At 37.6% G+C, this 26,593-nt stretch overlaps 2 protein-coding genes and 1 long non-coding RNA gene across 14 annotated transcripts in view; 1 reads left to right on the top strand and 2 right to left on the bottom strand.

Annotated features, from left to right (window-relative positions):
* The window catches only part of pard3ab (par-3 family cell polarity regulator alpha, b), a 249,256-nt gene extending 244,004 nt beyond the window's left edge, over positions 1–5,252 (bottom strand). For 6 of the 9 annotated variants that reach the window (XM_007540091.2, XM_016664829.1, XM_016664831.1 and 3 more), the window contains exon 1: positions 4,652–4,771. In XM_007540091.2, coding sequence (XP_007540153.1) covers positions 4,652–4,771 — 120 coding nt within the window. Of the gene's footprint in view, positions 1–4,651 lie in introns of all 9 variants that reach the window. The other 3 variants (XM_007540092.2, XM_016664830.1, XM_007540095.2) reach the window with 3 other exon arrangements.
* Positions 5,253–8,179: 2,927 nt separating this feature from the next.
* Positions 8,180–26,063, bottom strand: LOC107834075 (uncharacterized). The gene is made up of 3 exons (XR_001659860.1): positions 26,052–26,063; positions 20,749–20,756; positions 8,180–8,261 (listed from the first exon to the last, which is right to left on the bottom strand). It is a non-coding gene; the product is annotated as an uncharacterized LOC107834075 (long non-coding RNA).
* On the top strand, positions 12,330–25,266 carry crema (cAMP responsive element modulator a). 4 transcript variants are annotated; one of them, XM_007540088.2, is made up of 8 exons: positions 12,330–12,489; positions 13,818–13,931; positions 14,014–14,142; positions 16,719–16,807; positions 16,882–17,024; positions 17,841–18,017; positions 23,001–23,160; positions 23,683–23,905. In XM_007540088.2, exons 1-8 carry the CDS (start codon positions 12,436–12,438, stop codon positions 23,825–23,827), a joined length of 1,011 nt encoding a protein of 336 aa, XP_007540150.1. In that variant the 5' UTR covers positions 12,330–12,435; the 3' UTR covers positions 23,828–23,905. The 4 variants fall into 4 exon arrangements, with proteins under 4 accessions (XP_007540150.1, XP_016520321.1, XP_016520322.1 ...); XM_016664835.1 differs by having other exon boundaries at positions 12,339–12,489; positions 17,855–18,017; positions 23,683–25,266; XM_016664836.1 differs by lacking the exon at positions 12,330–12,489 and adding an exon at positions 12,770–12,869 and having other exon boundaries at positions 17,855–18,017; positions 23,683–25,266.
* Positions 26,064–26,593: the final 530 nt, after the last annotated feature.

Raw genomic sequence — 26,593 nt, 5'->3', positions numbered from 1 at the left:
CATGACGGGTGTCGTGTCACGTTCATGACGGGTGTCGTGTCACGTTCATGACGGGTGTCGTGTCACGTTCATGACGGGTGTCGTGTCACGTTCATGACGGGTGTCGTGTCATGTTTATGACGGGTGTTATGTCAGTCTTATTCACCCCCCTTCAAATAAAGTGTTACCAAGCTTTCTAACAGAAAGTGCACTGACTGCTTCCATCAGGGTACGTCCGTTTTCCATGTCATGTTTCTAGAGTTTTCAGTCCTTCTCTGCTCATTTTAAAAGGACTAACATCCACTATTAATGTATGGCAGAAATTTTCTGTGTATTCGGGCTTCAAATATGGATTCTGCAAAACAGGCGACTCCATAGACGTGTGTGTGAGATTTAAACACACACACTAAACACTGTTCTTCGTATATAAACATATGTGCTCACATCAGTCTCGCTGCGCGCAGTGAGGTTTTTATGTTTGACGTGTCCTTTGGTTCAATATTCTCTGAAAAGATAGCCTTTGTAAATCAAGCCTATAAATTCAGGTACATATGAACCCGCTCTGCAAGATCTCCTTCCAAGTCGGCCATATTGAATGAAAGGAGGAGCGAAGGATCCGCACAGAGTTCATTGTGTCAACTATAAACCTAGCTTAACCTGTCTTTGCCATCACTGTTACTGGTATATAGAAAACTATTTAAAATAAATAAATAATTTAAAATAAATAAATAAACAATGATCAGCCTGGTAGGGAGGCAATTACAGCCTGGCAGCCCACCAAGCTCATAACAAACTGAGGGAAACCCTGGAAACCGAAAAGGCCTGGGAAGACACGTTTTCCCATACCGTATCTTCTTTTTCCTTGCATATCCAAGCTTATTATGTCTTTTTTAGGTAACTGCATGGAACGCAGATCCTTAAATGCAGTTGTTTGTGGTGCAACCATAGCACCACAAACAAAAATACTGCTCTTAAAAAAAATTCCCATTTGAAATTGGCTTCTTCAGGAAGCCACTTACTTAAAAAAGAGTGATTTATATCACTGAATTTCACACAGCAATTACTTTTAAATTATATTTTTTTAATTTAAAGATGCATTTTTGATGCTTGTGGAACAAACAGTGGAGAAATTAGTAAATACTATAAATAATAAATGTAGTAAGACAATAATCAATCAAAATTCTTATAAGTCTTTACACTACATGATAAACAACATGATAAATAACCAAGCCAGTCATTGCTACACCCACAAGCTTGTTCTGCATCACTATTAACGTCACATAACCAAACACCCCAAACCAACGCCTTCATCCCTTCCACAAACACAAACAAGTTGGAAATAAATACTGGGAATTAATATTGGTCCAGTTGTACTTGTCGGACCAATACCAATGTGGTGCTTCCCACCCCATCGCCTTTGAACCGTGATCTAAACAATCATCCCATCATCATCTCCATTTCCCTGCTTCTGAAGTCTCCCCAGAAGAAGACTCCATTTATTTATTTAGTTTTTTGGTTTCCTGCAGAAAGCATTCCTCTCTAATGATAGGGGAAGTTACAAGGGGGGTCCATGCAAACACTGTGGCAGGAGAAAACACCCAACCTAAATCTGGTCCTCCTATTAAGACAGAGGGTGGGGAAACGGAGCTGAGATCTTCGACACCACATCTGTGACCAGCAGACTTCCTGAGACACGCTCAGGGTTGGTTAGATTAAACAGTCTGGGTGGAACTGGAGCAGTAAACATGGCTATAAGGAGTTCAAATGACAAGGGTGTTGTGTTTTGTTGTGAAGTGTCTACTAACAGTTACACTTATTTCATGCTTTTAATTTGACCAAACGTCTTGGATGCCTCGCTGTCAAACATCAGCATCCAACAGAAGCAGCAGCAGCAGCAGCATAACTCTCCTGCTCTGAAACCACAGACCGTTCACATACTGAGAAACATGCAACATGTTTTTGCTGAAAATAGTTTGGCTGTACTTCTTGTTTATGGCTCTTGTTGTGGTTTATGTTGTCCTTTCGCCCTGCAATAAGTCCAAACTACTGATGCAGATACTGCTCTTTATTTTAACTCTAACTAAACCTCCAAGGCTTTTTTACCTGGTCAGCCTGCAGACCAGAGCTCCTTGGGTTTCAGGAGCCAAAAACTAAAAAAAGAGAGGCCGGTCGGTAACCGGTTTGGCTGATTAATGAGAAAATTTTCAATGCAAGCTTGTTAAAAAAACAAAAAAAATAAAATTATGTTCCTCAACTGGAAAGTTAGCTTCTTTTCGATAAAAGGTTCAGTTTTCGCAGATTGTTTTGTGGAACGTGACTCCTAATTGTGGATGTAAATCCTAATGGTTGATATTTTTTGTGCAGTATGTCTGACATATTCCACAGAAAATGCAGTTTGGGACACTGCAATACTACCTGACCCACGTTTGGAAAACAGCAGACCCATGCGCAGCATTCAGCTTCCTTGGCGTTAAACAAGCTGATAAAGAAAACTGGTTCTGTTATGGGATTATTCTAGAACCTCTGCAGATGATGGTGAAAAGAAATGAAGAAAAAAAATCAAACTGTGAGCATCTTTTTAATGAAGAACCTTGAATGATATGAGTTACAACAACATTTAATTTCCCTTTTGGATTAATAAAGTAATTTTGAATTGAATTGAGTCAACATGCTCAAACTGAAACCAGAGTGTCAAACAAAGTCTCTAGAAAATAATTTACATTTAAACTCAAACAATCCCTGCGATGCGAGCATTTCTAATCGGTTGATCTCTAGAAATCAGGAACATAATGACGTCTCGTGGTTTTACAACAGAAGTACAAACAGATTTAGGAACAGCAAAGTGTGACTCCAAGAGTCAGTTTTGTGCATTTGACTCAGATTTTTTATAACCATCAACTTCCAGTCCTCAAGAACTGCTGTTCTGAAACACACCTAAATCAAGAGTCAATTCCCTAAATCACAAACTGAAAAGGATTTTATCCAAAGTTGATTTCAGCTTTTATTCAGATGCAGAACCTCAGACCACCCCGTTGCTCATTTCTCCACTTACTCTAATATCAGCTAATACACTGAAAATATTCCATCAGTGTATCGTACTTGCAAACAAAAAGCTTTAGTTTGTCATATTGCATGACTTAAAGAACAGAAGCTAAAGCATTGTACTCAGAGAGCAGCTCAGCAGAGACGTCCTCATACCTGCGTCTGTCTGCTGCCGGTGAATTATTCAGGAGAGGAAGGAACAGGAAAGCTTCTGGGTCACCATTATTACAGCAAAACAGGCAGGAAGTTAGCAAAGAGAGCAGCAAAGCATCAATGAGTGACATCATTTCAGAGCGAGTTGTGCAATTAGAGATGCACCAATCAGACGTTAACCTCAATTTTCTGATGCCAACAACAACTAAATAAATAAAGGAATTACAAAATTATCCACATTTATGATTTAATGCACTAGCCCCTAAGCTGAATCTAGTTATTATCACTCAAAAATGTTGAAAACAGGGAGAAGTTTTTCTATTTTGATGCATTTAATGAATAGGAAAAAATTATTTTCTCTCCAATTTGACCACCTGAGTATCAGATGGAAAAATCAACTTTTTTTTATGTCTGGACAGTTAAATTATGCATCTCCTAAAACTTAAATCAATCCATTTGATCAACTAGACAACACCTGAATTGAATCATAAGTATTTTCTTAATTTTGAGCGATCAGTCAGTCGATACTTTGATGCAAAACTGACTGGAAAACATGGCAACTCTAGGCAGAAAGACTTGGTGCAACAAAACGGTGCTACCAACTGTTAAACCGTGCAAAATTTAAAGTCACAAATATGATGGATGTCAAATAGCCTTGCAATTTTCTCTCCCATCTTATCTGATCCAGGTGGGGGAAAAATCCCTGCAGGCTTCTGCACCAAGTTAGTTGAGAGGTTATCTGCAGCTGCCTCATAACCTCTGCAGGTCTTTTATCTCCAGGATTTATGCCTCTGGTCCGTGCCTGCACTGGGAGCTTTCCATCAGCATCCTGCAGGATCTGGAACGAGCTAAGGACTCAGAAGTCTCATATAAACTTATTTAAATGTCTCTTTTGTGCATTTATGTCAACAAACGTCTCTGGTTAGCAGCTCTAACTCACATAAAGTTAATCACACTGTCTGGCTGGATTGCTTTTATTAGGAATCCTGCAGAGGAAAATGATGCAGTTCTCCTCAGCTGGCCCCTAAACGCCTCACAGCAGACCTACTTTTACCAACTTGCTACCTTGCTGATGAAAAACTAAATAAAAACTCACTCCCAGTGGAGCTGGAAACTCTAGAAAAGTTCGCAAATTTGTGAAAACCTCCGCTCTGATCCTGGAAAATGCAGTGTGCCTTGCAGCGAGGCGCAGGGAGAATCCCTAAGGAAGTTTTTCTGTTGGTTTACAAACACTGGAACCACAATGGCGGTGCGCCTTTTCTTTGAAAGCAGCAACGTACACGGCGCAGTTTGTGCGCCTTCTTATCTCCGCAACCTGTGCACCAAAACAAGCAAGACAGAGGGGGAAACTAAGCGCCGAACCTCCTTCCTTCCCCCCCTGCAACTGCTTTGCGTCTGCGAAAAGTTTGCGCCATTTTTGAGCGAGCTTGCGGCGCTTCCAGGACAACATGAGCGGGGAAAAGTAGCCTCCACTCACCTTGGCGATGGCTTTCTTGTACCGCATGACAGCCTGCTGGATAAGTGCGTGGACTTTAATGTTCCCGTCCCCGCACGGAACCACCACCCGGGTCCTGCCGAAGCACACCGTCACTTTCATGGCTCAGGCTCCGAGGACTTCCCCAGGTTCGGAGCAAAGCCGAGACGAGGAGGACAAATCCGAGTGGGAAGCACACGGGAGCATGGAGGGGGTTTTGTTGTTGTTGCCCGAGGTTATCCCGGTATTCCTGCCTGGAAAAAGGAGGACTAAATGCCGTCCCGCTTCTCCCCGCCGGACGACATTGTTGTCTGTGTTTTCAGACCACCTGTTTAGCTCCTCTCTCTCTCTTTCTCTCTCTTCTTCCTTCCTTCCCTCTCTGGATCCCAATCCTTCTCTCCGGGCTGAGCTAATGCTCGCTGCTGCGTTCAATGGCCAACAGGAGTATCGGAGTCAAGACAAGCAAACTTTTGTTTAAAAAACGCCATTTAATATTCAGGAAATAATGCTTTAATCTTAAGATTTAAAGTTTTAAAAAAGCATTCCTCCTGATATTTTACAATTATTTATCGCCCTGTGATGGAACAAGAAACTAAGAATAAAACAAGTCTTAAATCCCTGTATTTTGTCATAGAGTTGCTAAATTATGTGATTGGATTCAGTGTCTCTAAATTTTTTTTTACTATTCAACATTCAATTTGTAAATCAAACTGTTTTCACATCACCTTTCATGCGTCCTTTAATAAAAATACTTTTCAGAATAAGAAAAACAATTAAAAAAAATAAACTGTGGGTGGAAAAACTAACCCTTTAGAAGTGACAATGAAAAAAGGAAACTCATAATATATAAAAAATGAAACACCATATTTGTGAATAAATCAGCTTACTAATTTGTAAAGATTTATTTAACTAATACAAATGTAAGATGTATACAAATGACTATTAATGAAAACAATTACACACACGGGCAAAAAAGATAAAAAGCAAGACATTTGGTTTTACTAAAAAGCAGTAACAAAATATTCCATTTATTAATCATTCAGATAAAACCCCAATTTCCAGGTAAAGTTGGATATTTGATATGTTTGATATTTAAGTAAGATTCAAATATCTGTTACAAAAGAGGAAGGTATCAATCTGTGAGCTCTGACTGTGTTTTTCAGAGAGACAGCCTAGATCAGTGTTTCTCAACCCTGATCCTCACCACCCCCCTGCTCTACATGTTTTAGATGTGCCTCTCTTCCAGAACAGCTGATTCAAATGATTGCATCAAATACTGCAGAAGCCTGTTAATCACCCAAAGATACAATTCAGGTGTGTGGCAGAAGGGAAACACCGAAAACATGCAGGAAAGGGGGGCGGTGAGGACCAGGGTTGAGAAACACTGACCTAGAGGAAGAAACAGTTTCTGTAGTTCTTGTGTCATTGTTGGTACAACTTTTATTTTAACCAAAACAAATGCATGATGTTTATAGTGATTTGTAAAAGTACTTTTATTAAAAATAAAAACTAGAAAAGCCCCCAAAAAATAATCAATAGAAATGTTTTCTAAACTTTCCCCCTAAAGTTCTAAAACCTGCTGATAATCAAATTATAAGATTAACTAAACCTAAAACTTCTGAATCCAACAAAATTGCAGTTTTTCTCTCAAGAAGCTGAATAGACACTGTAAATCAATTTCAAAACATTTGGCGATTGTGAAGCTGTAAATTACGAGCTGCTCCTGAACGCCTCAGACAAGCGAGCTCTGGCCCCGCTGTGTGGTCAGGACGGGTAATGTTTGAAGAGCCAAACTCAGCAGTGTGGGAGTGGGTAGATCCACTGTAACTCTGTAAGTTACAGCGGTGATTTAGGAAATCAGTGAAGAGTTTCTGATACAGAATATGATATTTTTTATTTTGAGTTTAGGGTGACTAATAGGAAATAACTGAAGGCTTTAAACAAAGACAATCTAGACTAAAAACCAAACACTTGTTATAAAAAAATATGCTATGCAAAAGTTTTAAAGAGCTACATATTTAATTAATAATTGTTTGCCAAACAATTCTGCTCTTTTTAGTGTATTTTTACTGTTTTATAAGATGAGCAGCAATCCTGTAGTCCTGACAAGGACTGAGGGTATCAGGGATAAGGTCATTTGTGTCATAGTTTTCCTACATGTAACCAAAGAACTTTGGGAAAATCTGCTAAAAGTTTCCATTTTAAATAAGCTCTTTGTTAAAGTCTACCTTGTGGTTATGTTGATACCATTTTGGTTAATCTCCTGAGTTAAAGACTCTTTTTTATGTCTGAATCTCAGCTCAATTTATTGGCTTAATAAAAAAGTTAATTCAAGAGGGTGTGGAGGGGAAAAAACAGACAAAATCCAAACAGAAACTCCAAAAGAACTCCTTTATTTACTCAGACAGAGACCACAAGGAAATCTGGCAAGTTAGAAGTCAATACAAAAAAGATTAACATCTAAGGATTAGGATCATAAATGACCCTAATGACCCCATTCTTTGGGTTTCAAAAGCCTTTGGTCCTCAGAAAAGTTTCAGTTTTATTCAGTGAGGAATATAAAAAAAGAAAAGAGTCTCCAGGTTCTGGATTCATGGAAACTGTGTGTGTTTTGTGGCTTAAAATGGGCAGAGTTAAAACAGAAGCTCTCCATCATGTGATGCCAGCACAGCTGGGAGGTTATTTGAACTCCCAACGCAGCTGGACTCCAGCCTCAGCCTCAGCAGCTGTCACAAACCATATAAATAGCTTCACATGTGGAGAATATGACCAAGTGTTTATGGGGATATTTATGAAAATGTGCAACCAAACCATATGGAGCAAAAATAAAACATAAACATTAGACTAATGCTTGGTGATTGTTTATCTCTTCTGTGCAAAACCACAAACTAAAGATAAAACAGTGGAAAGAATGATTAAACTCAAAGTAGCTTTGAAAAAAGGAAAAAAATTAGCATCTTGTTGTCATTTTTATCCATTCATGGCTTTTTGGTGAGTGTTTACTGAGGAGGAAGTAGATAAATTAAACCCTAAATAAATTAAATAAAAAACAGCAGCAGTGCTACTTAAAAGCAAAATGTCATGTGAAAGTGAAAGCTACTTAAATCTGCTTCATCATAAGGAAAACTAGAGCTTACCTGCAGTAAATCATGTTTTCCATAAGAATCCATATGAGTCTCTACAATTTCTTTCATTCAGGCCTCAAAGTGATAAAAATATATCAAATGTATTTATTAGTCTGTTTTAAATAGTCATTTATTGTTTCCATGTTTTTTGTGTGATGCTGGAAACTAATGTAATTATAGTATTTTTTTTAAATGTCAATAAAATAATACTATAAAATAATGTGGAATTAATATTAATATAAACAATTTAAGTAAATGTAGTGAAATCAGGTTTAAAATAAAAATAATTAATAAGCTTAAATGTTTTCAGCACTTTTCATAATTACTTAAAAAATACTATTTTATTTTTCCATTACTTATACAGGTTAAATCTCTCTGAGAAAATATGTCATCGTGTTTAAGGTTTCCACGATTAGTTGAACATGTTGGCCTAAATGTGTTGTAATTTTTCTATTAACTGAAAAAATGCTATTTGTGATACGTCAAAACTCAATTATTAAAAAAAAAATTATTTTGTTACATTTTTCACCCATGGAGGTCGCCATTTTTTCACCTGCGCAATGCATGCTGGGTTGATGACATGATATGTCCGTTCTGTACTGGAACATACACAGGAAGTAAACACAAGGAAGCTAACATTACCCGAGTTGTTTATTGCGCTTGAGTGTAAATTTAGACAATGCCACATTTTGCCGCTGTTGGCTGTAATTTAAAAAAAATTAAATAGTGAGGTGAGTCTGGATCATTTCCCACATGAAAAAAAAAGAAGAGCGCAGTGGGAAAGAGTGGAACACAACTTCTGAAGGTTCCATGGTTGTGTTCTCAACATTTCTCTCCAGAAGACTTTGAGTTATTTGTAAGAGCAAAACTGATAAAGCCTCTAACAGGTGGTTGTTACCGTCACAAGCTAAATCCAAATGCAGTGCCACGCCAGTGTTTTGACAATCTGTGCTACCTTGCCACATTTTTTGACCACAGACAGCTATTCACATTGCTACATTTACTCAGAGTGCATTGCAGCATAAATAATACTGCAATGTCCATGTGACAATAAAAAGCCTACAATATTATTACTGTATTGTTTATATTTGATATTTTTCAACTAAAGTCTATTGCTACAACTTTAAAGAAATACCTGTTTCAACACCAAGTTTTTAAAAACTATATTAATAACACTAATATTAAAATTAAAATAAGCAATTGTAAATAGTAATATTTTCCAAAATAACAATTAAAAATACATTGACCAATAAAATAATCAAAGTGTGAAAAGCGAAATTATTTAAAAAAATTAAATAAAGAGAAGTATTAAAAGCAGCTTTTTCAAGACTGCTATAAAATAAAATGCAAAAATAAAATTATGTTTGAATATATACACGTTTATAATCGGATTGAAACAAAAGTACAAAAAAATTTCTTATATCTTTAAAAAATATTCTAAACATGAAATAAAGATCAATAATAGCACCATTAAATTTTAAGATAAATTCATTAAATGGGCTGCAATGGACTGGTGACCCGTCCAGGGTGACACCGCTTCTCGCCCGTTGACAGGTGGAGAGAGAGACCAGCACCGCTTCCGACCCCAATGGGATAATGGTGTAAGATACAGATGTAAGAAAATGCATGGATGGATGAATTACATGGGCACTATAATAATATTTTAAAACTAAGACAAAAAAACAAACAAGTTAGTTGAAATGATATTGACATTTTTGTTTATAGTAGTTTTTAATGATCAAAAAAATAAAATAAAGTTATTATAAAGTAAAATAAGCTGCGTAAATTCAAAATGCATTACATTTTCCAAAACGAGTCAGACCTGACGTTCACTGTTAACTGAGAACTGTTTCCGGATTAGTGGTGACATCTAGTGGTAGACTGCATGAAGTTAATTCTTCCTCGCTTAGCTCTGCAAGTCATTTATAAAAACAAGCTGTTGATTAATCACTGCACAAAATCTATTTCAGTAAACAGTAAATTAGTAATGAATTAAAATGTAAAAAACAACATATAGAAAATGTTACATGAAAGAATAATGGATCAGGAAAAATGAGCAAAAGCTGATGATCTCGTCCCCATTTAAAGTCTATACATAGAAATGGTTTTTGGAAAAAAACAAATGTCATTGGGTTGGTAGCTGTTATTTAAAGCTGTGATCTGGTTGTCATTTATGCCATTTTTCATACATTTTTTGTCTTAAAATTCATGCAAGAATAAATCTACAGATATCATCACAGTTGCTATTAAAATTTGAAAAAAGTAATTAAATAAAAAATATGAATAAAAAAAGAAATTTAAGCATTTTAATGTATATGATCTTCTGTAACTTTTTATTGAGTTGGCTTCCTGTTTCCTTGTGGTAGAAAATCTACATTAGTAAAAGAGTATTCAAAATGGAGAAAACTAGAAAACATTCCATTTAAGCAAAGCACATGTGTGTTGATCTTCATAAGTCAGGAAATGATTACAAGAGAAATCCACTGACTTAAACTTGCCTATTATCTATAACTGAATCTGAAAAAAATAACTTCATTTCTTTACACAGTGAAAAGTACTTCAGTAATCAGTTTAATCATAAATTTTGAAAACACACTTACATAATTTTGCTTTTCATAAAGTATTCTTACTAAAAATCAGCATGAAGCTGAATTTTTGCAAACAAATATTGGTTAGGATGGAGGGCACTCAAAGCATCTCAGCTCTAATCTCTGTTCTAAAATCACTGTTTTAAAATGCAGCAATCAAATTCTAGCATTATCTCCTTTTAAACATTAAATATATTTATATTAATTTATGTGCTACAATTATAAGAAGCTACTAAGAACATAAATAAAAACATCCTCAAGTTTGATTTAACTGAAATATTTGTGAAGTTTCTTAGGTTATGATAGGCAGGAAAAGGGCACAGCAGACGCCTGAACGCATCTTTGATGGTATTAACAGCATGAAATTGTGTTCTGCGTCTATCCCAGGCTAATTTTGTGTTAAAGAGTTGTCTGGCACAGAGTCGGTGTGACTCCCTGCTGTCGGCCCTTTGAGCCACCCGAGGGTTCCCCTTCTGCTGCCGGTCCCCGGCCATCTGGACCTCCGTCGGCCATGATGAGGGACAGCAGCAGGGTAAGATGATACAGACCTGAGAAAATAAAATACAACAGCTCTAACTACTTACATATGTTAGTATGTAAAACTTAGAAACAACCAAAATGAAAACATGCTGTATTTTCCATTCTAAGAGACTTTTTCTTACCTGCAAGTCATAAATTTTGCCTCATACCAGAGAGATGGTGGAAACACTTTCTTTTGATCATTTTTTCCTCTATTTATTTTTATCACACTGCTGAGTATTAGCAGAAGCTTTGCCCTGTGGGATGGCGCTCTTTGATAACAGCGGGGGCAGTGTTTGAACAGCACGGTCTCCTGTGGCATGCACAGGGGACAGATGGTGACTCTGGGGTCAGTTAGAGTCAGATCTAAATAAAGATTTTTTACCAAGAACACAGAAGATTACAGTACTTTTAAATTACAATGGGAACACAGACGTCATGACATCAAAAGACTGGGATCAACTTAGTTACTAACATTACTGACAAGCACTATACTTCATAAACAAAAGCATTTTTCCCTTGTGTTATGCTAGTTATGACTTCTGAATTTTAAGATATAGTTTTATCAAAGAAAACAAATTTTCAAAAATTAAAATGCTTATCTACTGAGAATTTACACACATACAATATCTTCAATACATTTTAAAAAATAGATTGTATTAATTTATTCAAAGGTTACTTTTTTAAAATTTGAACTATTTTTATCATATCGAATTATTTATTAACTGAAAATTGACGCATGTTTGATAGAAGATATTTGAACGTTTTGGTTTGTGCACGATTTCGTGTTGATGTAATACTATCTATTAGACATTAGGGGGCGACATTGCTCTGCTCTGATAACAAAACATCCACAAAACCAGACAATATAAATATAATATCTTATTTAGTAAAACATATTTTCACCAAAACTGTTTTGTTTTGAACATTACTCTGCTCTGACAACAAAACATCCAAAAAACCAGACCATGTAAGTTTAGTATCTTATTTAGTAAAACATATTTTCACCAAAACTGTTTTTTGTCTTTCAGGTTCACGTCTTGATATACCTGTCAATACTGTTAAAGTAGGCTCAAAGTAAAGATAAAGTTTCAGTCATTAATATGATAAAATACTTCAGTTTACAAAGTCAACAAAACAAACCAGAGCCAAAGTTAGTAAAGCGAATTAAAGTACAACGAATTATCTTTAATCTCTACATGTGCCCGCTACTCTATGTAAATAATGCGGTTCGGTCGTAAAAAGACGGGTTACACGGAGAAAAACAGCAAAGTTCAACATCTTATAGAATTAACTTATTCTGGAACATTATGTGGAAAATCGTGGCTACAAATGTCCTCTTTCCCCCCTTTGGCTAGCTAAAAGTCTACAAAAGACGATTTGTGCCAACGGTTGTTTTGTTTGTACCCTTCGGGCTAACTAGAAGAAAAGTAACGAAGTGATTCCTCTTGCGTTCCCTAGACGATCTTCGAAGTTAAACTGACACGTCGAGCGACATTTTCGGCACAGCGTCATCAGCGCTGACGTTCGGGCTACGTGAGAGAAGGCGAGGCGCATGCCGTCCACCCATACTGTCATTAGTGACGAGTCAGACTACGTAAAAACTTCGGTAAGTCGCCGTAAAGCTGTCACTTTCTTTTTAGGAGGGTCAGCGCCGAGCCGCTGGAAAGTACGCAAACGCATCCCCGGTGCGAACTTTTTCCTTGATAAAAGTTTTTTTTGTTGCCGTCAGTAGACAGCAGAACAACATGGTGAGGAAAAAAATTATATCAGAAGGTTCGGCTGTCAGCAGTTTGTGCAGCTCTGCGTCAAGTCCGAAAGTGTAGCGTAGATCGGGAGGACGAGTGAAATATTCCTCTTCAAAATAAAACATCTTTGAAGCAAAACATCTTGAAGACGTCAGTTATTTTAACCTAATGTCTCGAGAAAATATACTTACTTTATTGAAATAAATATTCACAGAATACAGGAGTGAAATCTAAAGATGAAGTAAGAGAATAATATTTTTAAGACTTGAAATTTTATTTCTAAAACTGAGAGTTAAAGTTTTGTCCAACCCGTTAATAAAACGTTTAACTTTTCACGTTCATTCGCTGTCATGTTGTTTACCCAAGGCGTGGTTCCGTATAAATAAAATATCACACAGCTAGGCCTCTAAAATCGTGACTTCTGCATCCATTAAGAGTTTTGTTTTTTCTCATGAGTAAAAATGTAGAGCTTTAAAGCTGAGATTTTAAAAGTTTGTCATCTTCTTATAATAAATACTGGTATTTTACCTATAAAGTAGAGTTTTCATTAATTTTCCAAACATCGAAAAACAAACATTTCCCAAAGTTAATAATTTAAAAAATATTATTTATTTAAAAAATATAAACAATCTTCTTCCAAACTCTGAAATTGTAAATTTAGGGGAATATATGTATTGTGGAAACTCATAATTTAATGGTTGAAAACTATAGATCTTCTGTTTAATGAATGAAAACTCTGGGTCAGAAGTGGTAAACATTTGGGTCCCAGATATGTTGTGGAACTTGAACTGGTTACCAGTTACACCAGTGGGCAGCCACATATAATAAAGACATTATGTAAGTCAGTGCAAATATTTCACAGACTGAGAAAACAATTAGTTTCATCAAAGATTTGAATTTAAATCAATTTACTTACAAAAGTAAGCAATTGAACTTTTGCCACGTGGAACATGACTTTATTTGACAGCTCTTAGAAAAAATGTAACGCTTCAATTGTTTATTTTTGTGTTTTTATGATGCAAAGGACTTTGAACTGCTTTGTTGCTGAAATAAAATTAAATAAAATTTGATTTGATGTGTATAAAGGAGATATTTGCAATAAATGTATTGTCGAGAAGCCCATTGGCTCTGCCTGATACCGGTTGGTGTTCGTCTCTGTTGCCATGTTGATAATTGTGCGTATGCCTAGGTGACCATGGATTCATCGGTGTCGTCTCAGCTGGAAAGCAGTTTAAATGATTCAGTGACAGATGGAGAGAAGGATCACGGAGAGGCCAACCAATCTCCTGCAGACTCCAGTCAGGTACGCTCACATTGAGCTGTTGCTTCCTGTCAGGTGTTACGTCAGCAGATTTCTGTGTGACGTCATTGATTTGTACCAGCAGGTTTTGTTGCAAACAGAGGCTGAAGCTGCTGTGGTCCAGCTGTCTGATGGTCAGACCACGTCGGTTCCAGGAGTCATCCAAGCCCCTCAGACCTCGGTGATCCAGTCCCCACAGGTCCAGACTGTTCAGGTGGGACTCAGAGTTTTAATAGTTTCTTTACAGTTTAGTTTTATTTTGATGTGGCTTTGTGTTTGTCTAATTCGGTTGGTTTTAATTCAGGTGTGTTTGCTTGTGTTTATTAATTAGATATGATTTGGTTTTAGTTGAGTTTAGTAGTAGTTTTAGTTTTTTGGTACATTTTTCACTACAGAATTTAAAAAGTCAAAGTTTTGTGTTGTGATTATGTATACATTTACTGGGTAATAAACACTCAACAACAGATTATTCAATTATTATTATTGAACAACCACCTGACTCTTGTGTTTTCTCTCAACTTTTGCTGTCGCCATTTTGTGGACTTGTGTAAGTGCCTCATCAGTTCAAAAGGCTAATAAATAGATTCATAAACATGAAAACAAAGGATATTATACCTGTAATTTCAGTATATTTTAGTTAGTTTTATAAATATAGTTCCAGTTAGTTATCGTTTTTACCCCATTAACCCTTTAACCTGCAGTAGAACAGCCGCGTGCCGTTTCTCCATTGGCTCTGGTGTAATTCTAGTTGCTTATCTGCATCCAAATAAAACTCTGAATCTCATTTAGGTCCACATCTAGACATCCACAGATCTAAAGCTTGATTTCATAATGTAGCAGTGTTTGTGAATGAACAGCAGCTCTGTGTGTAGGCGAGGTAAAGCATCTGTTGAGACGTGAAGAAAGTGAGAAGCAGAAACTGAAGTTTCACACTTCCGAAACTAATGCAGAAGATTTTCTGTTTGTTTGTTTCTTACTACAGTAGCAGAAAACAATGCAAACCAGAGAAAAACTCAGCTTTTCTGACTGAGAAATAAATATATTTTCTTTTTGAATCCAGTGCACTGAACAAAGATCTCAGCACATTAGCACTAAAAGAAAAACAAAACAAAACAGAGCTTAGAGAAGGGAAATGAAACAATAATTAACAGGAAACAGCATCAGCACATGTGCAACATTAGTTGCAAAGTGGAGCCAAATTGTCATTTCATAAGAACGTGTTTTTATGTGGAAACCAGCTTGCAGAAAGATTAAATCTGTGAATTGCACGGCGGAGCTGCACTGATAAACACCACAAAGTGGTTTTGTTGTCTGTTTTCAGCTGATCCTTCCATTCAGTCTTTGGTAATTGTGTTTTCAGTATTCTGTTTCAGATTAACAGTTTTAGAAAATCCTAATTTAAATGTATTAAAAGCTAAAATAAGATACCTGGTATGCTGTTTAGGATTAACACTACCACATTATGCACATGTAGAATCATTTCTTTCTTTTCAGAGCATGAAATCTGTTATTCTACAACACAGTTGAAGGAAATTGCTGATAAAGCCGTGTTTAACTTGGCACTGTGGTGTAGTGCAAATATCCTCGTCTAATGATACCAAAACAGCCTTTATGTTAGTAATACACAACTATTGCGCCTCAGTCTGAGTCATAAAAGCCAAAAGAGTGATGACACAACCCCAGATCTACTGTCTATTTAATTTTAATCCAATAATACACTTTAAAGGCGAGACATTTACAAGCATATTCATGCGAAAATGGACCCACACTTAGAGAGCAATGATTATACAGCATTAAATGGAGTCTGTAGAGTCTCTGAGACTTGTAATGGGTTGAAAAGATTAAATCTGAAAATTATATCCATCTCAAATTCCCTCTTTGACGTCAAAATGACTTGAGCAAAGAAAACACCCCCTGCTCCAAAGTAATAACAATAAACATTAGAGATGTTTGACTCACAATTTGTACAGTTTCTGGCTGAAGGACTCGTATGCCTTGCTGTTTTCCACATTTAGTTACTGATAAAACATTTTATTTGGATTTTTTATGTTAGATTAACACAAAACGGTGCATAATTGTGAAGTAGCAGGAAAATATGTTGTTTGGATTTTTTTTAAATAATTAAATATCTGAAAAGTGGGTTCAGAAAACACCTGTGTGTAGTTTGACCTCAGTATAAATCCAGGTGCTCTGTGAAGGCTTCAGAGGTTTGTTAGAGAACAAAGAGACTTATGCATATGGGGCTGTATTAGTGTCAAAATTTAGACTATTACACACCTGGATAAGGCTACTGTACTCAGTCTGACGTCAGCTACTGATCTGCAGACTGACACCGGTAACTGAGCCGCAAATGAGAAGGTGAATACTCACTGTGTTAGCTTTGAAGAGGCTGGTGGTGACAGCATCATGCTGTGGGACTGCTTTTCTTCTCCAGGGACAGGAACATTGTCACCTGATGGGAAGATGGATGGAGCTAAATGCAGAACAATCCTGATGGAAAACTTGTGAAACTAGAGTCTAGGATGGACAATTACCATGCACAAATCTATGCATGTTCATGTTTTAGAATGGCCTAATCAAAGTCCAATTTTTCCCAAATGAATTGGATTAATGGAGGCTGAATAGAAATTAGTTCCACGTTTACTTTCCACTTTATAACTATGTACCCCTTTGTGTCTGTGTTGTATAAAATGCTTTTAAATAACAAAATCAGTTTGTAATTTGGGGAAATGGTGAAAAATCAGAACGGGGATGAATCCCAGGTGTAGCAACTGCTGCCTGTTTGTTCAGATTGTTACAGTTGCTGAACTGGGGGATGGCGGGTCGGTTGGGGACACGCAGAAAAGACGGGAGCTCCTCTCCAGGCGTCCGTCGTATCGGTGAGATCCGATCAGCAGAAAGCGAAATGAAGACAAACAGCCTGTTGTTGAAAATCTGTGTTTGTTTCCTCCAGAAAAATCTTAAATGAGCTGTCGTCGGATTCACCGTCGGTTCCTAAAATCGATGAGGAAAAGGGCGAGGACGAAGCAGCGGTCTCCAGCAGCTCCACGGAATCAGTTCCCAACTCAATCTACCAAACCAGCTCCGGACAGTACAGTCAGTACACAGGAAAACTTCACACTGATATCATGTGTTCTCTGGTTCTACACACTGGAAACACTGTGCTTTTATTTCCCTGCTTTCCTTCCTTTTCTGATTGGAAACTTTGATTTCCAGTTGCTCGGCTGGGATTTCTGACTGATGTAAACAGTAATTGAATAATTGAAGCATTTTTTTTTTCTTGTACTATTCTGATTCAGTTTTTAAAGATTTTAAATTTGATGCAGTAGTTTGAATTTATTCTGGATTTTCTCTAATTTGTTGTGTCTGCTTCATAAAACTACACACAAACATTTGGATGAAATCCCTGATTCATCCCTGAGTTGTTCCTGGACTAATTTCCTTTAATTTTAGGTGACAGTTTGGGTAAGATGTAAAACTTTAGCAAAAAGGTTTCTCTAAACATCAAAAACCATTTTGGAGCTCATGAAACTTTACTGACACTAAGCTTCTGGAAACACGTTCCCAAAACCCCGACTTTAACCCTGGTGAAAGTTTGTGTGCTATACTTAAAAATACGATTAATGCCAGGAAACCATTCAGTTTAAATTAACTTTGTCAGTCCTGAGAAGATTCAGCTGGATTAATGGAAAATGAATAAAGTATCGATTTGAGTTTTTATGTATAATTTCGACTGAGAAGAAGGAAAATAAATTAGAAACCTGCATCCAGTTTTTGTTTTCATGTCAACAAAACTGCTACTTGTACAGTTGTTAAGCTGTAGCTGAAGAATTATTGAAGTGAATTAGTAAAATCTTCATTAAAGGCCATTTGAGATGGCAGCCTGGTTAAAACTGAACTCTGACCTCACAGTTGCCATCGCTCAGGGCAGAGCGATCCCACTGACCACCCCAGCAGTGGAAACCCTTCAGGGGACCCAGACCCTGACGGTGACCGGCTCCCCGACCCCCCAGACCGGAGCCGCCGTCCTGCAGGCTGCAGACTCATCACACCAGTTCTTCTTACAGGGAGGACAGGTGCTCATCCAAGGTAATGTGGCTCGTCATCACAATGAAAAAGCTCCAGTGCCACTGGCAGATTATTTCTCTCATAAGATGGGGAAAAATGTCTTGGTTTAAGTAAAATAATCTGTGGAACTAGCACTTTTTCATCAATGTTAAGGAATTGTTGACTTAAAACAAGTGGCTATATTTTGCTGAAAAGTTGCTTGTAAGTTAGTTTTGTCTAACCAAGCATATTAACATATTTCCTAGACCAAAAATACTTGGTAAGATGTTGTGTTTTTGCAGTGCATGAGTAAAATTCATAGTAGTTTGCCCAGGAGGAACCAAACCAGTGGCTTGATGTTGCTCACTTCTCCCTCAGGACAGAGCAAAACTGCAGAGCGACTTGTTCCTTCACATGTTGTCACCATTAAAGTCACAAAATCACTGCTAGATTTGTCACGAGTTATGGAGACCCCCTTTTTTTGCGTTACCTCTCAATAAGCGGTTTATTTTGTATATAGTCACAAATGTAAATTTCAAATTTCAAATATATACACATTTAAAGAGCCTCAGTGAAAACAAGATTGTATATTCCTAACTCTATGAAAACCTTATATTGTAGCAGAAGTACGGTGACCACCGTAAGAAAGACTTTCAGTATAAAATTATGCCGCATGAACTGATCAGTACGTTATTGTGCGAGAATGCAAAACCTATTGCGAGGTAACGCAAACGTTTTGTGAGGTAATGGAAAAGAAAAAAGTTTTTCCCCTGGCGTCTGGAGGGCTCCCCAGCTAGTTTCTTTAAAAAAACAAACAACGCTACAATCTCAGATCTGCTTACCCCCCCTCAGCTCATCCCCACTTGGCCACGCCCCTCCGCGCCGATTGGCCCCGCCCACTTAGGTGAATTTCTTTCAGCATTTGTCTGAGGGCTGGGTTCTAGTTTCTCAGAAGGTTTTGTTACTTTTTAAGAGTTTGGTGTTAACACCAAGAAAGGAAATAATGACTACTGTGGATGGAAGACGGTTTTCACTGTGCATACTAATGCATATTGAGGTATAGTTGATGTTTGGACTATTAAAATAGATTGTCATTAGCATTTTTCTGAAGTATTCACTGGTATCAGCGACTCTCAGGCGGCTGTAGTCGCTGCGCTGTGTGAACACTGAGGTCCACTGTGTGGGGAAGGTTGGGTGAATTCAAACTGTTGCGCTCCTTATTACAAACAGTAACTCTGGTTAATGTTGCGTAATAAGTAAACACCCTGGAAAGCCAATGTTGCCCCTTAATGAGTGTTTGCAAACTTTCCCACTCAAACTGTACCTTCCCTGTTTATTATCAGTAGCAGAAACGTTATTTTTCTCCAGTAAAGACCTGCAGTTAAAATGTTTTCCTTAGGCTCAACTCTTATTCGGTTGGACTCAGCTTGTGGATATAACCTCCAAAAATGATGTCAAACCTCAATTATCTTTCCCCTCCTTATTTTTACCTTCTTCCAACACACAGTAAATAACCGCCCGACTGTTTGCATGGCAGCCACTTGGGACACAATATCCTCTTGTTTGTTGAGCGTCTCTGTAGTTGCGTCACTGGTTCTAAAAATATGCCACCCTCCTCCTCCTCCTGCTCTTCATCCTCCCTCCCTCTCTGCCTGGCTCACATTGTGTTTCTCTGCCTCTCCGTCTGATCCGCACGGGCGGAGAAAGGGGAGGAACCAGCGCTATAATCCAGGCTGTTTTACTGACTTCAGCGGGCACCAGTGATGTCACAGTGATGTCAATGCCTGTAATTGTAATCGGGCTGCAAAGTTGGAGTGTGAGCACTCTCAAAGAGGGAGAGCAGAGAGGAAACAGGGAGTAAAGAAGGAGATTTAGATTCAAAAAAGAAGTAGAGGAGGATTTTTGGAAGATTCTTTGCTGAGGTTTTTCCTTCCTGCCGTGGTGCTGGATTATTGGAAACAAGAGATGGCTGTTACCGGAGATGAGACTGAGTCAGGTAGTTTACTCACTTATTTTTATACTTATTTAAGATGCTAAATGTTAGTTATTGGTGCTATTTTGTGAAATGGAAACAATCTGTAAGTGCAAACTGATCCATTTGGATAAGCTAAGAAGTAGATTTGGACATTGTAGCTTTATGCTTTTATTGGAAATAAGAGATTTGACGACAAATCTGCAAGCGTTCAGTTTATTTGTGTAGAGCTGTCTTTTCTGAAGCAGTAAAACACACACAGATCTTCTTAAGTGGTTGTCAGGCAGGCAGGCAGGCAGGCAGGCAGGGAGGAGGTGAAGGAGCGGGGCGAGTGGGAGGACCGGTGGTGGGGGGGGTGAGATAGATGCTGCTTTGACGTCACCGTGTTTCCTGGAACACAAGCAAGGCAGCGAAGAGAGAATGCAAAACGTGCGAGAGAGACGCACACGCTGACGTCAGCCTGAGTCACTGCGTTATCACAACCCGAGAGAAAAGAGTGCAGCGCTCTTTGTGTGTGTGTGTGTGTGTGTGCGTGTGCGTGTGTGTGTGTGTGTGTGTGCGCGTGCACCTGTTGCGTCTCTTTTTGAATGAGTGAAACTATGTTAGCTTAGAGAAGTGGGAACAGAGCAGAGCAGTTTCTTGTTGAGTCACTTGTCACTTGTGACTCAACTCAAGAAGAACATGAAACCACAAACAGAGCTGCTGCTCCCCCCACTTCACCACAGATGACTTTACTTTCCTTTTTAAGAAAAATGCTGCTTTCCTGCAGTTATCAGCCGCCAGCAGGGCTTTGATAAGCACAGCACCACCTCCCAAGTACAAATGCTTTTTCCTCCATGTTGATAATGTTTAGCTTGAATGAACATTTATGAAAATGACTACTATTTGTTTATTTTGGCCCATAAAAGAATGAAAGGATGCAATATATTATAGTCTGACTGTCTTTGAAAAAAGGAGGAGGAATTAAGTCATTCACTATAAATGCTGTTCCAACTATGCTCTGTGATGCTCGTGGTTGTAACAAATCTGGAAGTGTTCAGTTTATTTGTGTAGAGCTGTTTTTTCTGAAGCAGTGAAACACACACAGATCTTCTTAAGTGGTTGTCAGGCAGGCAGGGAGGGTATTTGACTGTATTTATGCAAAAACAATTTACTTATTTAATTTAAAACAGAAGAGCTGCTGCTATACAGTCTAATAGTTATTGTCATAGTTATAGTTATGAAGGTTCTGGGCTCAAATCCAAAGCTCTAAACATGCATGCATGGTTTCCTCCCACATTTAAAAACATGACTGTTAGGTTAACTGGTCTCTGTTAGGTATGAGTGTGTGCATGGTTGGGTGTCCTGCATGTTTCCATGTTGCCTGGCAACCAGTACAGAGGGTACCCCGCCTCTCGCCCAATGGCTGCTGGAGATAAGCACCAAAATGGATAGTAGTTTAGGAATATTCTTCCTTTTTGCTGAAGTTCACTTTAAAAAGTAACACTTGAATTAAATCTAATGTCAGCTCCCCCCAACACCTCTTAATACTGCATTTACTTTAATAAGACTAACAGGTGCCACTGTGAGAGTCCCTATTTTCCACATTTGGAAATATTCTCCATCGGCTTGAATGTGTCCTTCTGTGTTGGGCTTTTTCAGCCAGTTGACAGGCAGTGTGCAGCAGCAGTTCCACACTTCCAGTCCTGTCTTTGAACTTACTTTAAACCAGTAAGTTTAAAGTAACTTACTGGTTACTTTAAACCAGTAAGTTGCTTACTGGTTTAAAGTAAGTAAAGTAAAGTAAGTAAATTCAAAATCCTTTTTGAATCGAAAGGATTTGAATCCTTTCGATTCAAATCGAAAGGATTCCGATTTGAATCCTTTCAAATCGGAGGTACCAATTTGAACGTTTGGGCCGATATCGATATCCAACAGTAATATTGTTGTTATGGCCAATATCCGATATTATATATGTTTCACTACCATTTTGACACCTTTGGAAAAAATCCCAACCAGAAACAGATGGCAACAAGATAAAAATAAATATTGGTTGTTCATATCGACTCAGTTTATTTATCAGACCGATACCAATGTGATAAAAAAAATGACTGAAATCGGCTGATATGATGTTGGTGTGGATATATTGTGCATCTCTACTTTAAACCACAGAAAAATGGTTTGGAAGCCTTTACACTGATTACTGACCCATGGCTTGTTCCAAACGTATATTTTCTATTATCTGCAGATTTTGGGCTACAGGGCTAACCCTGATGTAGCAAATGTGAAACACATTGATGCTTCTTCTTAAATATTTAAGCTGATGCTGAAAAATCTGTTTAATTAATCAGATGACAGATTCATCAATCTGTCCTCCAGAAAGCAATTTAAAGTTCTCCGCAGAAAGTAGAGAGCATAATCATCAACAGATAAACAAAAATAAGTGAAACCAACCATAAACTTTATCACCTCCTGTATACAGTAGGAGGTGATAGAGCACCTTCCTATTTTCCCTGGACAAAAAAAAAGTGCCCTTCTGAAATCTTTCTTTTCTTGAAGAATCTGTCTCTGTAAAAAAAAAAATCTCACTCTGCTCCCCAAACGTCTGTGTGGACAGGTGTTTGGGGCTCTGTGTTTTTATTTGGAGGCATTTTGAGACAAAGGAACAGACTGGGTTCTCTTTCTTTTCTCCTGCCGACCAGACATGTGATTTCCAGGGGCTACAGCCGTTTAATCCTGGAGCGTCAGTCACTGGTTAAGTCATTTACAAGGAGAAAATGAATGAACACATGAAATGACATTTGGCAGCCGATTTCCTGTTTATGGATAATTGCTTTCAGGGACGCAGGAATTTGGAACATGATGACTCCTTTCAAATAAATAGGTTTAAATCAGAGATCACAATGGCGTGTTTATATCTGGCGCTTTAAAGCACCGCATATAAACATGGAAAAGTAAAAGCTGCAAAAATTGCGCGCCATCTTTATATTTTATGCAGTTTAGGTGAAACAAGAGTGAAAGAAGTTTGCAAAGTGGTCAGTAACGCTTTAGTTTTCTTTCTTGTTGGCCCACAGCTGCCACAGGAGACATTCCGGCCTACCAGCTGCGTTCGCCCAACTCGGGCCTGGCTCAGAGCATCGTGATGGCTGCGTCTCCCAGCAGCATGCAGAGCCCGTCGTCGCAGCACGCCGAGGAGATCACCCGCAAGAGGGAGGTCAGGCTGATGAAAAACAGGTAGGAAACGGAAACTTCCCATTAATCTACCATTAATAAATGAAACTGGAATGGACATGGTGTAGTTTTGGGCTTAAACCAATAAACTTGAATGATTCTTGCCACTGACTAGTTTTGTATTGACCAATGACATTGAAGCTCTAAATCTTAATTTGACATGAGTGAGCCTCAGTTATTAGACACACATTGCTCTGAAACGTTTTTCCATGAAAAATATGAATTTAAGTTCATATTAATCTAATAAAATCTCAGTATAATTTTAAACTATGCAAAGATAAAAGGTTTCTGTAAAGATTTTATAGCTTATTTCACAGTTCATTTATTTTATTTAGTATTTTCATGTCTTTTATAAGTACAAACACGTATAAAAAACTTATTTTTTCCCTTTATTTTAATTCTGAATGGCTAGTTGGATACATTGTTTTTGCTCTGTAGATGAAAATCAGGTCTGAAGGAGTTAAACCAGTGTTGTTTTGTCAGTTTGCTCTCTAACCGTCGGGGTTTCTCTTCTCTTTTCTGCAGGGAGGCAGCGCGCGAGTGCCGCAGGAAAAAGAAAGAATACGTCAAATGTCTGGAAAACCGCGTAGCTGTGCTGGAAAACCAAAACAAGACACTGATCGAAGAGCTGAAAGCACTGAAGGACATTTACTGTCACAAAGCCGAGTAGCAGGAGACAGTTCACAGACTGCTGCAACATATCAGAAAAGAAGGACTACAGAACAAAAAATAAACTGCTTTAATCGTCTTTGTTTCTTTGCTCACTCAGGCCTGACGTACGCCAAATTATAAAGTGTTGTGGAGATTTCAGACAGCGCGAGCTTGCCAGTTTTGCTCTTGTTCTTAACCTGTGCTCTTTGCATGTGGAGACTCCTGAGTGTCGTAAACTCTGCGCTTGCTGTGGCTGATGTGCACGAGGCGAAGCCAGCCAACGAGAGCCGGTCAAACGGAGGGGGAGACAGGAAGAGGAGCCGCAGATGCTTCCTGGAAGTCTACTGAGAATTTTTACCATTAAAGAAAACAGCTGGAGGTGATGGAGGTGGGAAGGGTCAGCCAGGTCTCACAACCAGCAACTGTTTTTTTTTCTGTTTGAGTTTTTTATTTTTGTGGAACCTGGGTCAGATGAGCAGGAGGCACCACAAGATCCACCAGCAGCTTCGACTCAAAGCGTGTTTACCTGAAGATGTGCTTCTGTTCTGAAAGCTTCTGTTTTTGGTTGTTGCATCCTCAAAAGCACAATTAGGGAGATGTGATGTCACTGATTTCATTATTTCCGTCTTAAGAAATGTTTCTCTTAAAATTTAAATGAAAATAAAAGAGAATTCATTGTTTATAAGCGAGACTACAACACCTGAATGTAAACCATGTTAGTAAACATCAAAATAAATTTATTTTTCTCTGCTAAAGTGAAACGAATATAAAATTGAAATCAAAGCACAGAAAGTAACACAATATTTCAGATTTAATTCTTTAAAATAACATATATTCTGTGAACATGTGTTTCCTGTAAAGGGAAATCTATATTAAAAGTCTTCACATAAACTGTTTTTAAGTTTTAAATGGGCGCCCTGTTTCTGAAATCCCCTGATGATGAAAGAAAACTGTATTTGTTTGTGTTCTGATTATTGAAGATACTCTGTTCAAAGGGTGATGCCAGTTTCTTAATCTGTTTTTTAAAGGACACTTTATTTTAAAATGCAGCTTCTTCTTAATAATTCTGCTGACAGTTAAAAAATTGCTAAATTTCTGTCTGTTTTGACATTGTTGAGTTTATTCTATTAATAATTGTATTAACTTGTTTTAATTTCTGTTAATCATACTGAAATTTTGCCTTTTGACTGCTGAAGCTCTTCTGGTGGCAGTAAAGTATTTATTTACTGTTTAACTCCTTAACATCTGCACATTTGTCATCAGATTTCCTTTTGCAGTTTGTACTTTCAGAGGAGTTTCATTCAGTTCAACTCTTAATATAAAGTGAGGTGCATTTCTTTGCACTTAGCTTATTTGGGTTTAAATAACTTCATCTTTTATGTTCTCTTCTCTTGGTGTATTTTTGTGTTTGGATTGTACAACTGTTTTTTGTTTATCTAATAAAATTTTTAAACCTGACAGATTTTGATTATTTTATTGTCTGATATGAAATCAGTTACCTCAGTTTTGCTGTCAAAGCCAAGAAAATGTTAATTAATGCAGCAAAAAGTCAAAGAACACCAACATACAGAGTCAAAAATAGATTTTCCTCACTATATAATAAACTTTTTCTGGTTTAGATCACTTAGAATTATCAGAATTATAATTTACAAATAAAAAAATTACATGAATTTTAATAAACTTTATTACTTTTCTTGAAATTAAGAAGTTTGATTGACTGTTCAATCTTTTAATTTTACCAACATCTCATGATTTATTTTGTTAAAACATATTTGTTCTTCATTCAGTGGGTAGAAAATCCAGAAATTTTACTCAAGAGTTTTAATTTTACCAACATGTCTCTTTAGACTAGAAGTAATATTAATATTTTCAGCAGACCAATCAGAGTCCAGACTTGAATCTGATAGAGAATCTTAAACAGAGCTAACGATTAGGGTTATGGCAAGGAGGGTTTCCTACCTCACAGACTTGGAGCTCATCAAAAATAAATATTAAAAATATCAGTGAAAACCGGTAAAAACAGGTAGTTATAAAAAATTGCTTGATTACCATGATAGCACAAAATGATCTGTTTTACATCATGAGCCACGATTCCTAATGCCTCTATCCAGCTTACGCTCATCCTGCCATCATTCATAAACAAGACGGGGAAGAAAAGCAGAATTTATGTTACAATTAGGCCAAAAAAGTATAACTTACATTTGTGAATGGGGAGTAACACTGTAAGAGAAGTCCACTGATACCTTCATCTTTTAATTAGTTGCCAAGTGCTTCTTAGGGGTATTTATCTGATTTTGACAAATTGATTTATAGCCTTATAGATACATAGGGTGGGGTTAAAGAAACACACCAGGTGTTAAGACACTTAAAAAACAAAATGTACTAAAGTAAGAGAAAAAGTTACAACTGGTCTAATTAAATAACTTAAATATATCATTTAACTTTTTTTTTTTTTACTTTTTCATGAGTACTTTTAGTTGATACGTTTAGACAATGTTTGCTTCCTTTCAGTGAATCTGATTTATTGCAGTCTAAGCACCAGCTGTACTGCTCTCTGCTCGCTCCTCTCTTACGTCAGAACCAAAAGAGAAGGTGAAAGTTTAAGTGAGTTTGTCCTGTTAACGTTTCATGACGCTGCTTTTCAAACATCTTCACGGCCTTTGCTCCAGCTCGGCTAGAGTGGAAATTTCCACCTCGTTTCAAGCCGCCTACAGGAGAGCTGAAGCCGGTCACCCTGGCAACGCGATCCGTGATTCCTTAAGGCGGCAGCGGGAGCCCTCTGCTG

Source organism: Poecilia formosa, unplaced genomic scaffold (assembly GCF_000485575.1).
Source record: "Poecilia formosa unplaced genomic scaffold, Poecilia_formosa-5.1.2 Scaffold515, whole genome shotgun sequence".
NCBI lineage: Eukaryota > Metazoa > Chordata > Actinopteri > Cyprinodontiformes > Poeciliidae > Poecilia > Poecilia formosa.
Note: the sequence above shows the minus strand (reverse complement) of the source record. Positions and strands in the feature narration are given on the sequence as shown.